The 14,471-nt window shown below is 30.5% G+C and overlaps 1 protein-coding gene across 1 annotated transcript in view; it reads right to left on the bottom strand.

Annotated features, from left to right (window-relative positions):
• LOC107436801 (uncharacterized) overlaps positions 1–10,494 on the bottom strand; it is a 106,949-nt gene extending 96,455 nt beyond the window's left edge. Inside the window, exon 1 of the mRNA XM_043048999.3 lies at positions 9,985–10,494. Coding sequence (XP_042904933.2) covers positions 9,985–10,264 — 280 coding nt within the window. The 5' untranslated portion in view covers positions 10,265–10,494. The remainder of the gene's footprint in view (positions 1–9,984) is intronic.
• Positions 10,495–14,471: the final 3,977 nt, after the last annotated feature.

Raw genomic sequence — 14,471 nt, 5'->3', positions numbered from 1 at the left:
GTTTCCAGAATTATAATCTAAAGCATAACTCTATTTTTCACTTCGTATTTAGACACCATACTAAGATAACTATACAAAGACCCTAGACCAGGGATGGCGAACCAATGGCACGCGTGCCATTTATGGCACCCGACACAATATTTCGGGCACGCCACCGATCACATTTGTTATTACACAAATGGTATTACACTATGAAGCATATGTAACAATTAAATTAAAATTCACAAAAAAGCACACAAAGTAATAAACAATTATTAATAAAAAATTAACAATTAATGCTAAAAAAACAATTAATAACCATAAAAAATAAGCTAACAATAAATAACTAGCAAAAAAATTAACAGTCCTGCTTAAACTAACATCTTACAACCTAATATAAGTTATTTGTCATCTAATCTGCAACAACGGAAGTCACACTGATGTTACTTTAAGTTGAATTACGCGTATAACTGAGACAGTGCAAATTTTTTTTTTTTCAATGTAAATAGTTTTGAGTTGATAGTATTTATTATTAATTTTTTCCCATTAATCACGAAGTCAAAATTATTTGACGGCACGTCTATGACCTCATCAAACATTTTTTTAGAAAAAAATGGCACGTTGGTGTATAAAGGTTCGCCACCCCTGCCCTAGACACTATACAAAGTATTTATGAGTGAAACTTTTATCTTAGTACTCAGATAAAACTTTCACTCATTAGTTCGAATTGCCCTCCTCTAGGTTTTAATATTATTCAAATAAATGTAAGTGATAATGAAATTAAAAATAAAATATTTAATAGCAAGATTAAATTTGGGGAGAAGACAACTATTAATTCAATATTGTATTGAATCACTTTTGCAACTTAGTATTACATTCAGAGCATTGAAAAATGAATAGCCATGATTCAAAAAAACAATTATTATTACAAGGAAGAAAAAAAGTAGCCAAATGCGATACCATTTCTAAGAAATCAAACACGAATTTCAAGTACATGTGGAACGCAAATCGATCTAGTTGGAATGATTCGTTATAAATTATTAAAATTTATGAACAAGTTTTATGAGATCACGAGCTGTGAGTAATAGTAATCCTATATGTTTTGTTTGTTCTGCTGCTACTGATGAGTCAACACATAAAAACGCGATGAACACACGGAAATGAAAAAAAGTAGATTTCCTATTTAATCTCATATCCCCGATTAAACGATATTTAAGATTATATTCTGTAAAAACTATAACTGTTTCAAGAGTGAAGTAAATAGAAAAATCATTAAAATGTACTTAAAAAATTATAATGAACATTAACACGTTGAATGCCATTAGGGTCACCGGTGACCGGCGAAGCCAAGATCATTCGAAACACATAATTCGAGTAAATTTTTAATTTTTTTATATTATTATCGTTACTAAAATGGTTTGAAGAAATTAATGAAATATAGAACAGGCAAAAATAGTTTGATTTATATAAACAGAGATGCCAACTTGCTCTGGACAGCAAATAAATATTTTCAAGTGGTAGTTTATTAATAGTGATTTTTGGTTTAATGAATTCAATTTGGAAGATTTTTATCCACCACTATTTTTAAACAATTCGTGGCTTTATATAATTCACCACTTGTATTCAGCTATGTCATGCTTAATCTTTTAAAAAAACTGACAAAATCTGTCAAATATTTGCAAATTTAGTTTGTAGTTATTTACCGTTTGGCCAGATGGGCAAGTCATGTAAAATTAGCGTGCAAAGGAATATTACTAAATAAAATACAGATCTGTTTGCTTAACAGAAGTCGTATATTAATACAAAATAATATAATAAATACTCCCAAATTAAATGACATTTTTGAATTTATTCGGAAAAACTATAGCAGGTTCAATAGTCTAAAAAAATAAAAAGTGATTAAAATGTATTTGTTGTGTTGTTGCTGTTTCTAATGCTACTTGCCAATACCAGAAAGCCTGCTCGGTGAAACTAAACGAATTTTAAGCAGAAGCTTAAGCTTGTCTTTTAGTGCCGCCATTTATGGTCAGGAAAATAACTTCAGTCACACGTCACTGACTATTTATAGGGTGGACCTATTCATACATCAATTCATTCATTTAACCACAGATGGTAATTTTGACCGGAACCTGGAAATGATCAATCTTCAATTCAGTACCCCAGAGGTATGGTTTGTTATGGAAACATGGAGGACTTTGTGACCAGACAGATTTAACGTGCACCAGTCACCATATACTACACGGGGAGTCTTCGGCCAGAGTAGATCCAACTTACTACCTCTTGGACATGGGCCCAACGCCCTACCAACCAGGCTAACCCGGCCTTTAAAATTTATTTAAAAATTAAATGAACAATAAGGAAAATTAAAAAAAGCGTAACTGAATTAAATATGAATCTTCGCGTCATAGAAATCGTATAATTATAGAAAGTAATACTATGATAAATGATGATATAATAAATATTAATATAATAAATATAATTAAAATTTTTATTTTTGAATTTTTTAAAGAGGAATTAAATATTGATCTACTTGAAATTATTCTTAAGATTTTATTCCGTAAAATTTTCGATAATAATAACGATAGTAAAATGTAAGATATTCATTTTTTTAAATTGAAAAAAAATTTATGCATTTTCCGCAAACTCATTTAGTGTTGATGCACTTTTGCACCTCATTTAGTAGTGAGGTAAAATGATGCTAGTTTAAGATGTAAAAAGTACTTTGTGCGAAAATGTGGTAGAAAATAAGAATTTGCGTTTAGTTGATGATTTCTAGTTAGACTACTACTACTACTTTAGTTTTTAAAATATATTGCATTATTCAGATTAAAAATTTTGATAAAATATTTCAGATCAAAATATAATTACTTAGATTATTAATGTATTTTGTTAAATATGATACTGTCAACAACACTGTTAAATATGATTCATGGAAAAAAATTTAAAAAATTAGAAAGTTAAGTGACCTGCTTTTTATCTTTTCTAAAAAAATATACTATATATTAAAATGTTTTGAAGCTGTTCGGGTTAGTCAGTAAAAAAATAGAAAATTGCATTATTTTAATAAATTTTGTATCAAAACAAGAGCAAATTCACCATAACTTCCTGAATAATTAATTTTAAGACCTGTCACTTTGGCTAGTTTTAGAGCTTCACAAAAAAAAAAGAAAGGAAATAAACGTAAAATATGTCATTGCAATAGTAACAACTTGTTTTTTCTTTCTTTTGTTTTTAAAGTTTTTGATTTTAACAGTTATGAACCAAGCAAAGCAAATAAAATTATATTAATGGTATCATTTAAGCCATTCCATGATAAACGAAAGCAAATGAATCAGTTTGAAGAGGCGAGAAAACTGCTTTTACGAAATGCAATTATTCACAATTTTCTTTATTTTCAATCAATTTCAGATCGATATAAAAATACATTTAAGATATTTTAGGATGAAACTTTTATTCCTGTAAATAAGTGCTAAGAGTGAAATTAATGAGCTACCACTTTAGTTTTACAACAATTATTAATTATAAAATTTTTTTTTTATAACTTCTTGTAAAATTATTTATTTTAGTGGTAGCTAAATTAATACTCAAATATATTATTTTTATTCATTAGAATTTTTTTTCCACACTAATACATATAAATGATTCTAAAGTTCATATGCAGCACCATTATGCACAGAGCTTGAGCTTTTGATGAGGCAATGTTGGCAAAATTAGGAATAATTTTGCAAACTTCAGTTTTTAAAAGTTTACCTCTTAATAAATATTTCACAAACAATGATTCACGTATTGCTGTATTAAAAGTATATACATTTGCAGGCTCGAGTGCTCAACTTAGATTTATAAATCTTAGTCAAGTAGAAAGACAGAACAATTCAGAGAAGGACATCACGAAGTATACATGCAGCGTTACGGAGGGATTCGAACCCGCTACCTCCACGCTTTGCACAGCGTTTGGCTGGCGATATTGCTCGGACAAAAAGGAGCCATTGCTTCAAATAATAACGTAAAGATTTCAATCTCTTTTAATAAAGATCAAATTCTTTTAATTTCAATTTATTAAGAATTAAAAGAAAATGCAAAGTTTGTTGACATTTTAAATAAAATCAAACTTTACAGAGTGGCCATAAACCTTAGCAGCTGTGGGTATGGTATTATTATTAAATATATACATATATAAAAAAAATCAGAGCAAGAGATTTATAAGCAATGGAAGGAGAAACGGTAACTTAAGCTATGAAAAAAAAATAAGAAAAAAGAGAGAGAGAGAAGAATGGGTAGGGGTATCGATTTAATCTCAACTCAATTAAGTAAAGTAAGCGCAAACGATCCGTACGAAAATAAATTATAAGAAAGAACGTTTTCGGCCTCATTTATAACAATTAAAAATAGACTACAATTAGATCATGACCCAGTCCAATCCTATGACAAATTTTTACTCTATTAGTTTTCTCTTGCTAAACTAACATACATATACATGGAATATTTTTTTATTCTATTTGCTTAACCCTTTCCGGTGTAGTGTGGCCAGTCTAGCAACACTAATTCAACAAATGCTACACACACTACAAGAAATGTAGAATTAATTGCTTGAAAAAAAAAACGTTTATCAATCATTATTCTTTTAACAACAATATATATTCTTTTAACAACAACTGTATAATGCGCAGCAGTTAAGGGGTCACCTGACTAAAAATTTTAATCAAAGCAAGCTCTTCCGCAGAGGGTTAATATTAACACGTTCACGCCGGGTGTTGCGCCTAAAAGCGGGAATGAAAATACTGGTAGAAGAACTATTTAAATATTAGATAATATTCGGGAGGAGTTAATCTTTACTCAACAATAACAATTCACTGCATACCTGTCAACTCTTCTGGATTTTCCGGAAGATTTTATTTTCATAATTAAAGTGGTAGTAATTATTCACTATTTTTTTCTTTTCTAATCTTAATTTTTAAATGATATTGATTACCACTTTTCTTTCAAAAATTTAGCATATATATTAATATGCGTTATTATCATTTGTTGTCAACTTAAGTTTTCTCAAATACAACGTATTTAATTCCATTTTAATACCACTGGGAAAAATAATAATGGAAGGGATTAAAAGTTGGCAGGTATGTCACTGTAAGGAAATTTATCACGGCGAAGAAGCAAATTCAATATAAAAATTGCATCCGTTAAAAACAATTGGTAGTTATAGATTTTTGTTATTCCCGGAAAAAAACTAAAAAAATGAAATTTATTTGTTACCAGTTTTTACTCCGGTGTGCCGCCCGATGAGACAAACCAGCGTGACCCACCGGTGGGTCACCCCGTCGTGAAAGTTTTAAATGAAAATAAATTCAAGGGCTTTACCATTGAACGTACTAAATTAATGTGAGCATTAAATGAAATGAATTATCTGATGCAATGTTATTATATAACTACCAATAAAATAATGTGGTAACAAAATATTAAGAATCTAAAATTTTTAATATCAAAGTGGTGACGTATGATGTTATTGTAAAGGAGTCTGCGGAATATTTAAAAAAAAAAATTCTATAGCCGCTGCTTTTAGTGCAGCTGGTACAAAGTTAACAAAGAAAATAAATATGTTAATATTCTTATTTATTTTATTTTTTTGCAACTACTTTTCATTTTTTATATTATATTATATTTTTTATATTATTAGAAAAAAATTAATAAAAGGAAGAATTATTTTTTGTTCTGTTTTCTTATAGATGGCGCTACTCCTGTGTATTAGCATTTCCCTAATTTAAGTTTTATTGTTTTCACCAAAAAAAAAAAAAATCTATTAAAAAAATTAAATGGTGACAATTAAACTAAACTGAATCGCGATGGCTCAGGGGATAGAGCGTTCGCATTCCAATGCGGCTAACCGGGTTCGAATCCCAGTCGATACGAATTCCGCATCCGGCTTGCACCGACCACGGCGCTGATGTGAAATATCCTCAGTGATAGATGGATCGTGGGTTAAAGTCCCCTTGCCGTTAGGGTTACCATGGGAGGTTCTCGTGGTCTTCCTCTCCATGTAACGCAAATGCTGGTGAACTCCCTCGAAAAGTCCTCCACGAAGGCAAATTTCTCCCAATACTCGATCCAGGAGTTCCCTTGTCTTCTGGATTGGGTTCAAAATTATAAGGCTACGGAGTTGAACATTAGTAGTCGTAAACCCATAAAATTGGGTCGGTTGTTCAACGACGGTTATAAAATAAAAATAATAAAATGCAATTAAACAGAACTTAAACCGTGGTGTCTCAGGGGATGGAGCGTTTGCCTTCCAGTGAGGTAAACCGGGTTCAAAACCCAGCGATGACTGGTCGATACGAATTCCTCACCCGTCTCGTACCGACCACAGTGCTGACATAAATATCCTCAGTGGTAGACAGATCATGGGTTAGAGTCCCCTTGCGTCAGGCTAACCGTGGAAGGTCTAAGTGGTTTTCCTCAGCATGTAACACAATGCGGATTAGTTCTATCAAAAAGTCCCCCACGAAGGCAAATTTCTCTCAATACTTGATCCAAGAGTTCCCTTGTCTTCTGGATTGGGTTCAAAATTTCAAAGATACGTCGTTGAGCATTAGAAGTCGTAAACCCAAAAAATAGATTCGGTTGTTCAACGACAGTTATAAAATTGAACCTAACTTAGATATTAAATATTTATTTAAGCATATCGCAATGCTTGTGAACAATGTTTGACACATTTAAGCATTGTCGTCGGAAATGTATCGAATTATTTGATTATACAAGTATTAAAAAACAACAAACGAGGCAACACTTTAAGTGGCTGACATTTTAAAAATTTATAAACACGTTGACGAAAAGTAAACATACAGAACTGTATTTATCAGATGATAAGACATGAAAGTGAAGAGTTTTTAAGGCGATTTCTAAATAAATGGTGACCTTCACAAGTTGGCTTTTATTGTTTCTGGCCTGCGTCCAGGGAATATGTTGCGAAACATGGGAGTCGTAAAATTGACACAATCCTACTCATGCAGTAAAATACAAAGTGTGTTTTTCACTTTAAAAATGCGATTCAAAATAGGGTTACTCAATGTAAATAAAAGAACGTTTGTAACACGTCTTAATAAACATTGTGACGAGAGAAAAGTTCTACTTTAATGTTTTTCTTCCTGTTTCCCGAATATGGGGCACGTAGTTTTCAAGCAAATTGTAGGTGAATTTTTTGTTTTGAACATGACTGAAATTATGCGCTTAAAAATTTAACACAGTGTGTGAAATCCGCGTTTGACAAATGGGTACATCTATAAAGGTCCTTTTTACAAAATGAAACATAATTCGAAATGTTTTTGCAAATCATATGACAAAATAGGTATAGCATGTATCTAAAAATGCCTGTTCCATGAAATAAATGGGCATTTTCTGTTCTCTTTTCCTTTTTTTTAAAAGTAAATTGCTCCTAACTTTAAAAAAAACATAATTAACATTTTATTTTATGAACCGTCATTGAACAACCGATCCAATTTTTTGAGTTTACGAAGGCTAATGCTCATCTTCGTGGCCTTGTAATTTTGAATCCAATCCAGAAGACAAGGGAACTCCTGGATCAAGTATTGGGAGAATTTGCCTTCATGGAAGACCTTTTTTATGGAACTAATCCAAATTTGCGTTACATGGAGAGGAAAATCACGAAAACTTCCCATGGTTAGCCTGATGCCAAGGAGACTCTAACCCAGGATTCGTCTACCACTAAGGATATTTTACATCAGCACTGTGGTCTGCGCAAGCCGGATACGGAATTCGTATCGACCAGCCACCACTGGGATTTGAACCCGGTTCACATCAATGAAAGGGGAACGCTCTATCCCTTAAGTCAGTGTTTCCCAAACTTATGACTTTTGTGTACCCTTTCCAAATTTTTCGTAACGCTGCGTACCACCAATAAAAAAATGAATGCATTTTTTTAAAAATATGTTTTCTTTTTTGGTACAAGTTTTGTTAATAAGTTTATTTGCATCAGTGAAAAGTATGATATTCTTTATGCTGTGATAAAAAAAAAGTTGCACAAAAGTTAAAAATCACAACTGGCTGTTTACACCACTAATTATTAACTGTTAATTCTGCAAAAAATAGCGAACAGAAAAATACGTAATCGTAAAAAGAAAATTTACTGACACAAAAACAAATAAAATTTTTTTTTAAAGTACCACTTTAATTTAAAAACTTTAAAAATTAATATTTTCACAGTTCTATAACTCTTATAGATTAATAAACATGTCATTTTTATTGTTGTGTTCAGAACTTGGATAAAATACTATTATTTTCTCCAAAGTTCTATGAACGATAAATGCAATGCTAAATTAATTATACTCAAGTCCTATTAATTGTAGATTTCGCATGCTTAGATACAACGAGTGAACAAAATTAACCAGCAAAACTCTATTATTATAAGATTCTTATGTGATCAAATAATAACCACCCGTTTTACTAAATTTTGTTTAAAAACTGCAGTGTTCACTCCGGACATAATTGATCAAAAATAAAAAAAAGGTAGTAGCGATATTAATACGTTTTTAATTTTTAGAGAAATAATTGAAAAATATTTTTCCTACTTAATCGAAATGTTACTGCCAGTTCCTGAAAGCATTTTATGATTGAAGTTTGATAAAAAAATGTGACAACCATCATCAATATAAAATCATCGTCGCAAAATATGTTTACTTATGCTTCATAAACAGGTAGGTAGTAGTTCAAAAAAGAGCGTAGTTTTAGCTACGTGAATAATTTCTTTATTATTTCTTTATCCGTTTAATAATCTTTTTTCAATTCACAAAGAGCCATCGTACTAATTTTTTGTAACCTAAGACAGTTGAGATTTCCTATTTTTTAAAACTCCTTATTGGTTACAAAAATAATTAGACAAATAATAATAAATAAAAAAAACAGCAAAATAAACTAAGTTAGTAAGTAATTCGACTCATTTTGTTAAAAAGGGGACGACGAACAAAAGCATAGTGGATAAAAAAAAAAAAGTAAAAGAAAAGGAACATAGTTGATGAAAAATTAGCTTGATTTTAGTATAACATACGGATATACAAACTTTCTCAAAAGGCGACTCAAATGTTTCAAGCACCGAACAATTTGCGATTTTCTAAATTTAGCAACGTAAGTTAAATGGGGGGTGGGGAGAAACATATGCAGTGTTTACAAGCGACAGTAAATCGACAAATGAAACCCTTTGTAAATTGCAATAAGAGAGAAATTGAATTTAAAAACAAAATTGCGTTTAAAAAAAAACATTAGCTAGCATAATGGTAGTAGGGGTTTCAAGTTCATTTCCCCCTCCCTGACTATGGAAAGGAGATTCAATGCAAACAAAATCATGCTTTACACAATATTAAAAAAAACCCTTCTCCTCCAAGGTGAAAAAAAAAAAAAAGACAATTTCCCCGATTACACTTTTCCCAATTTACTTTTTTTTTTTATCATATAGGGAAATCGTAGAAACTAATGTTGAAAAGTAAAAGCAGACGGACGAGCTCTATCTTACCTAAGTGATAGTTGGGTGCGTTGAATAAATTTTTTTTATTATTAGGATTTAAACTAAACAAATCAAGATGAAGTAAGAGCTGCCTTGTTTCCTTTTAAAATTCAATTCTCTTTTACAAAAGTACATCCCAAAGAAAAACAATATAAAACTTTTACGATAAATAAGAATATACAAACTAACCTATCAGAACTGGAAATTTATTGAAAGACGGAAAAGAGAAAAAACCGGTGATAAAATAATTTCATTCTAGCGTTTTTTTTTTCTTCTTCCAGGAAGAGTAAAATATCTATGATCACCAAAATTTTTTAACACTTATAAAATGTATATAGCACTACTTCTCACTCGTAAAAAAAAAAAAAAAAAATTTCATGGAATGGTTTATAATTAAGAGTACGAAGAGTTTGACTCCTCCCAAACACTAGCTATAATTGAAATGCTTTAACTACCAGTTTTTTTTAGAAGTCACCTTAAAATTAATATCTAATACTCACGAACTATGACAGCTCGAGCATTCAAATTATCCACAACGTTTTGACAGGTAGATAACTTTTCCTTCAATTTTTCCGTCCTTTCACCCAGCAGACGACATTCACAAGCTATTTCAACAAACATTTTATCCGCTATTTTGGCAACAGAAGCCAACTGCCGTAGAACACTTGCAAATGTCAAATTTGCGGTTCTATCAAAATCACATAATTCCCTTTTTTTATCCGGTGGTAGAGGTTTTCTGCTAAGGAACACCGGTTCCACAGACCACTTACGAAAAGGCATTATTCACACACACAAATAAAAAACACTGATTTAAATTGCTGCCACAACACAATAATTAATCCTCGTTAATTGTATTCCATTTTTATCGTTTGCAAATTCTCCCCATATTAAAAATTTTTCACCGGTTTCGCACCCGGCGGCACCGGATAACGGATACAAGCACAATCTTCCTCCCTAGTTCTCAACTCAACTTTTGACTTGTATGAATGAAACTTTTTTTTTTCGATCAAACCGCGCGAATGAGAGAAATATGATTGGCTACTAGGGTTATTCTTCTTTGGCGATAAAATAACTCGCCAAGCCAGGTAAGCATCATTATTTCCAGTCAAGGTAAAATAAGCACTCCGTATATTTATTATTTTCATTTTTGTTTGCTATTGTTATTTTAATATCAGAAAACATCTGTACTTTAAACCCAATACAGGCTTCTAAAATTGTAGAATTTATATATTTTAAAGTGTGCATTAAAATACTATTTAAACGTTTTGAAACTCAAGAAATTAAAGCATAAGCTTTTAAATATGTAGAACCCACATATTTTACAACAAATTCCCAGAATTGTTTCAAGAAAAATCTAAAATTTCATTTCTAAAGTAATTTTGTACTTTAAAATGTTTATGCACATGTTTTTTTTTAAATGCAATAAGCAAAATTTTCAACACTTATTAATTTCGCTATATGCCATAAAAAGGAATTGCCATCGTATCTTTTTGTGGATTGTCATTAGACAGAAATACTACACTGCTGCTTAGGCGAAAAACTTTTAACGAATCTCTATAGTACAGCAAGTATTAAATCTAAATTCTATGAAACAAGTTTGTAGACAAAGTTGCAACGGGAACCGGGCAAAATGGTTTATTTCAAATTTTATCCCAATAGAATCATGCATAAGTTCTCAATTTATTCTACTATGGAGCCTATATGATTGAGCTTCTTTTGGCGGAACCTCATCATCATAAAAAAATTAAGTACAATAGCAGCTGTGAATATACTTATAATATATATATGTTATTGTGAGTAACCGAAATTGGCGGTTGTTGACTACTTCCACCGGTGAATGTCGACATTCACATAGTCGCTTTGGTAAATGTTCGAAACATATACTAGGTCTAGTTAAGTGCCACTGCCCGGTATGCCCTACATTAATATTTTTTAGGGTTCAATGTCACTGCCCGGTAAAAATTACCCATTATGCCCTACATCAATGTTTTTTAAAGTCAAGTGCCACTGCCCTGCATGCATTTAACCAGTATTCCGAACACAAATGTTTCTTCTAATCTATTCTCAGCAGATATTAAAATATCAAATAAATATTATAATATCAACGAATAAATTAATATCAAATCGGATATAACAAATATTTCGGACATTCACCAAAGCGACTAAGTGATTGTTGACATTCAACGTTGATACGTCAACCTCGCTTAAATGAATACCATTGGTTCCAGCCAAACAAGCGAGTTGGTTTTTCGATTAAAAGGGGAGTGCATTTTTCAATCTTAAATGCTAAATTTTCACGAAATTTTACATTTTAGTGGTATTTTATACAGGGTGTAATGTTTTAATTAAATAAACGCAATTTTATGATTAATAAACAGTTACAATTAAAGATTATAAAATATGTATGTTATTCAAAGTTATATAAAAATACATCAATTCGAATGAAAAGTATAAAATAGGTACTATCATTTTATTCCTCCAGAAAAAATCTGTAATTGAAGGCTGTTATTAAACTCGTTCGTTAATTCATCAAAATTTTATATTTTTCTTTCTTTTCCTACTTGCGTATTCCTTTCGAATGCTCTCAGAATTCTTTTTATCCTCGAAACTTCACAGATTCCAAATTAATTAACAATTTTAGTTTTAGATTTTTTTTTTAAATTTATTATTTTCTAAACTCCCCCTCCCCCTCCTATAAACTCAAATCATTCCTTTTCGTACTCATAGAGTAACCTACTCAAAGTTTATTCAAGTTTGTTCACTGCTCTTTATGTTACTCATTTAGTTTACACTGTAGACTAGTGAGTAAGCTGGAGAACCGGGAGAAGACCATAAGTCTTGAAGGCAAAATAAATCATTCTGCACCATCTTTTATTCTAAATAATGGGTCAGCGGAGTGAATTAAAGAGGGGTAAAACCTCCTTAATTTACTCCAATGTATTGCCAGCAAGATTTGATTTATTCTTGAACTATAACCATAACGCCTGTTTCGAGCAATAACTAAACAGGGGTTAATAAAAATCCCCTTCTAGTTGAAGAAACATTTTTCTTAAAAATAAATAAGATTTTTTAACCCATTGGCAAAGTGGGTCTTGTTTTGGGTTTGATGGCGTGCGAACTTTATTTGGACGTCATCACACTTTTAAACTGTGTTCAAGAGTAATAGTAAACAGTGCGCATGCGCCGTCATTGCATGCGTTGCTATGGCGACCGCTACTGCTTGATAATCTTTTTTTATAATTATTTTTTTATTTTTATTTTCACCAGCAGTCATTCTTTTTACATAATAATAATTTAAAGTATTTGTATGTTCTTTTTCTTGTTAACTTATAATTTACTGACTTGACGGTGATTTTATTATAAATATGAATCCTGAAGGAGGAAAAGTATTTTGTGAGGTCTTGAAACACGTATATAGCCAGGATATGAAAACCAATCCGACGACAAACATCAATTGAGACAGTTTTTGCAACCCATGATTTGAAATGTTTTGGCGTTTATCGGAGTCCAAGAAGGAAAGAAAAAAAAAAAGCATCTGACCAATGGGTAACCACTGACCGTAATAAAATAATAAGAAAATGTTTCTCTTTTTTTAAATTTTTTTTTCCTTTATACTTTATACTTTTTCTTTAAACTCTTTAATGCAATTAAGCGAGGACTGGAAACAACAAATAACCGTTTAAGCAAGGAATTAGTTTCATATAAAATTACATTAGTTTCATATAAAATGATATGGTTCCATTAAATTTTATTCGTATACGCGGGTTATATTTATATTTATAAGAGGAAAATAATTTACATGAAGAATTGACTATTTACTAATTAATTTAATGTTATGAATTTGTTCTTTATCTATGCATATGCTGAAAATGAATTAAGTAAGCAGAACTGTGCTTTTTAAAAACGAACTGTTATGAACATTGAGAATAGAGAAACATAATTTTTTATTTTTGAATTTAGTTATTTTATTTGAAATTTAAAACCTCGATGAGAAATACACTTTGACTTTTTTAAATGTTTTTCGTTTTCGTAATTATTGATTAGCGTATCCTTATTGAAAAAAAAAGTTTTTTTTTTTTTTAAATTTTGCATACATAATTCTCAATAAACAACCGAAATATTAAAGAAATTATGGAAAATTGATTGGAAATAAATAAAAAGTATTACTGATTTAAAAAAACCGTCACTTTCTGAACCCTTGTAATCTTTCCACGGAACCCTAGGGCAGCGATATCCTATATAGAGCCCTAGGGTTTTCGGGAATAACGACATTTGTTTTAACCAGTTACTTTTGAAAATTTCAATTATAGTTAAATTCAATCAATGATACATTAGTTATTTTATATTTGCCTGTTGAACATATGAAAGAAAAATTCCAATGAAAAAAAAAATAGCTAACTTTTTTTTTTTAATGAATACAATTTTTCCATCAAACGAGTATACCACAAAGTTATCTGGTTAATATATTGAATATATAATTACCAGATAGTTAGTATATTAAATAAATTATGAGAAAATCACGCATTTATAAAAACTTTAATTCTAATAAAACTTTACTTAATAACTATTAAACTATACTAAAACTATACTAATTATATTAAAACTTTAATAATTATTTCCCATCCCAAGAGAAAGAGAGAGAGAGAGAGAAAAAAAGGAAAGTGTAGAAAAAAAAGTGTTCTACTGCTTTACTGAATTTATCGCCAAAATGGCGATAAATTTAGTAATCGCGTAGCTCTTTTCAAAAGTTAAAAAACCACATGTTGAAGGAAGAACGGAGGAAGCATGTCAATCACATAACTTTCTCTTCTAAACAAATCCGATGGATGGAGATAAATCTTATTACAGTCGTGATTCAAGGTAAAATGAACAAAATGTTTAAATCTTTCTTATGATTATTTTATGATGGAAGAAAATTGAAGTTCTCGCTTTGGAACAATAGTATTCGCAGAAAAATGAAAGGATATTATTTTCATACAAATGGATG

This window comes from Parasteatoda tepidariorum, chromosome 5, assembly GCF_982258835.1.
Source record: "Parasteatoda tepidariorum strain Cologne lab strain chromosome 5, Ptep-v5.0, whole genome shotgun sequence".
NCBI classification, from domain to species: domain Eukaryota; kingdom Metazoa; phylum Arthropoda; class Arachnida; order Araneae; family Theridiidae; genus Parasteatoda; species Parasteatoda tepidariorum.
This window is presented reverse-complemented; position numbering and strand designations above follow the sequence as displayed.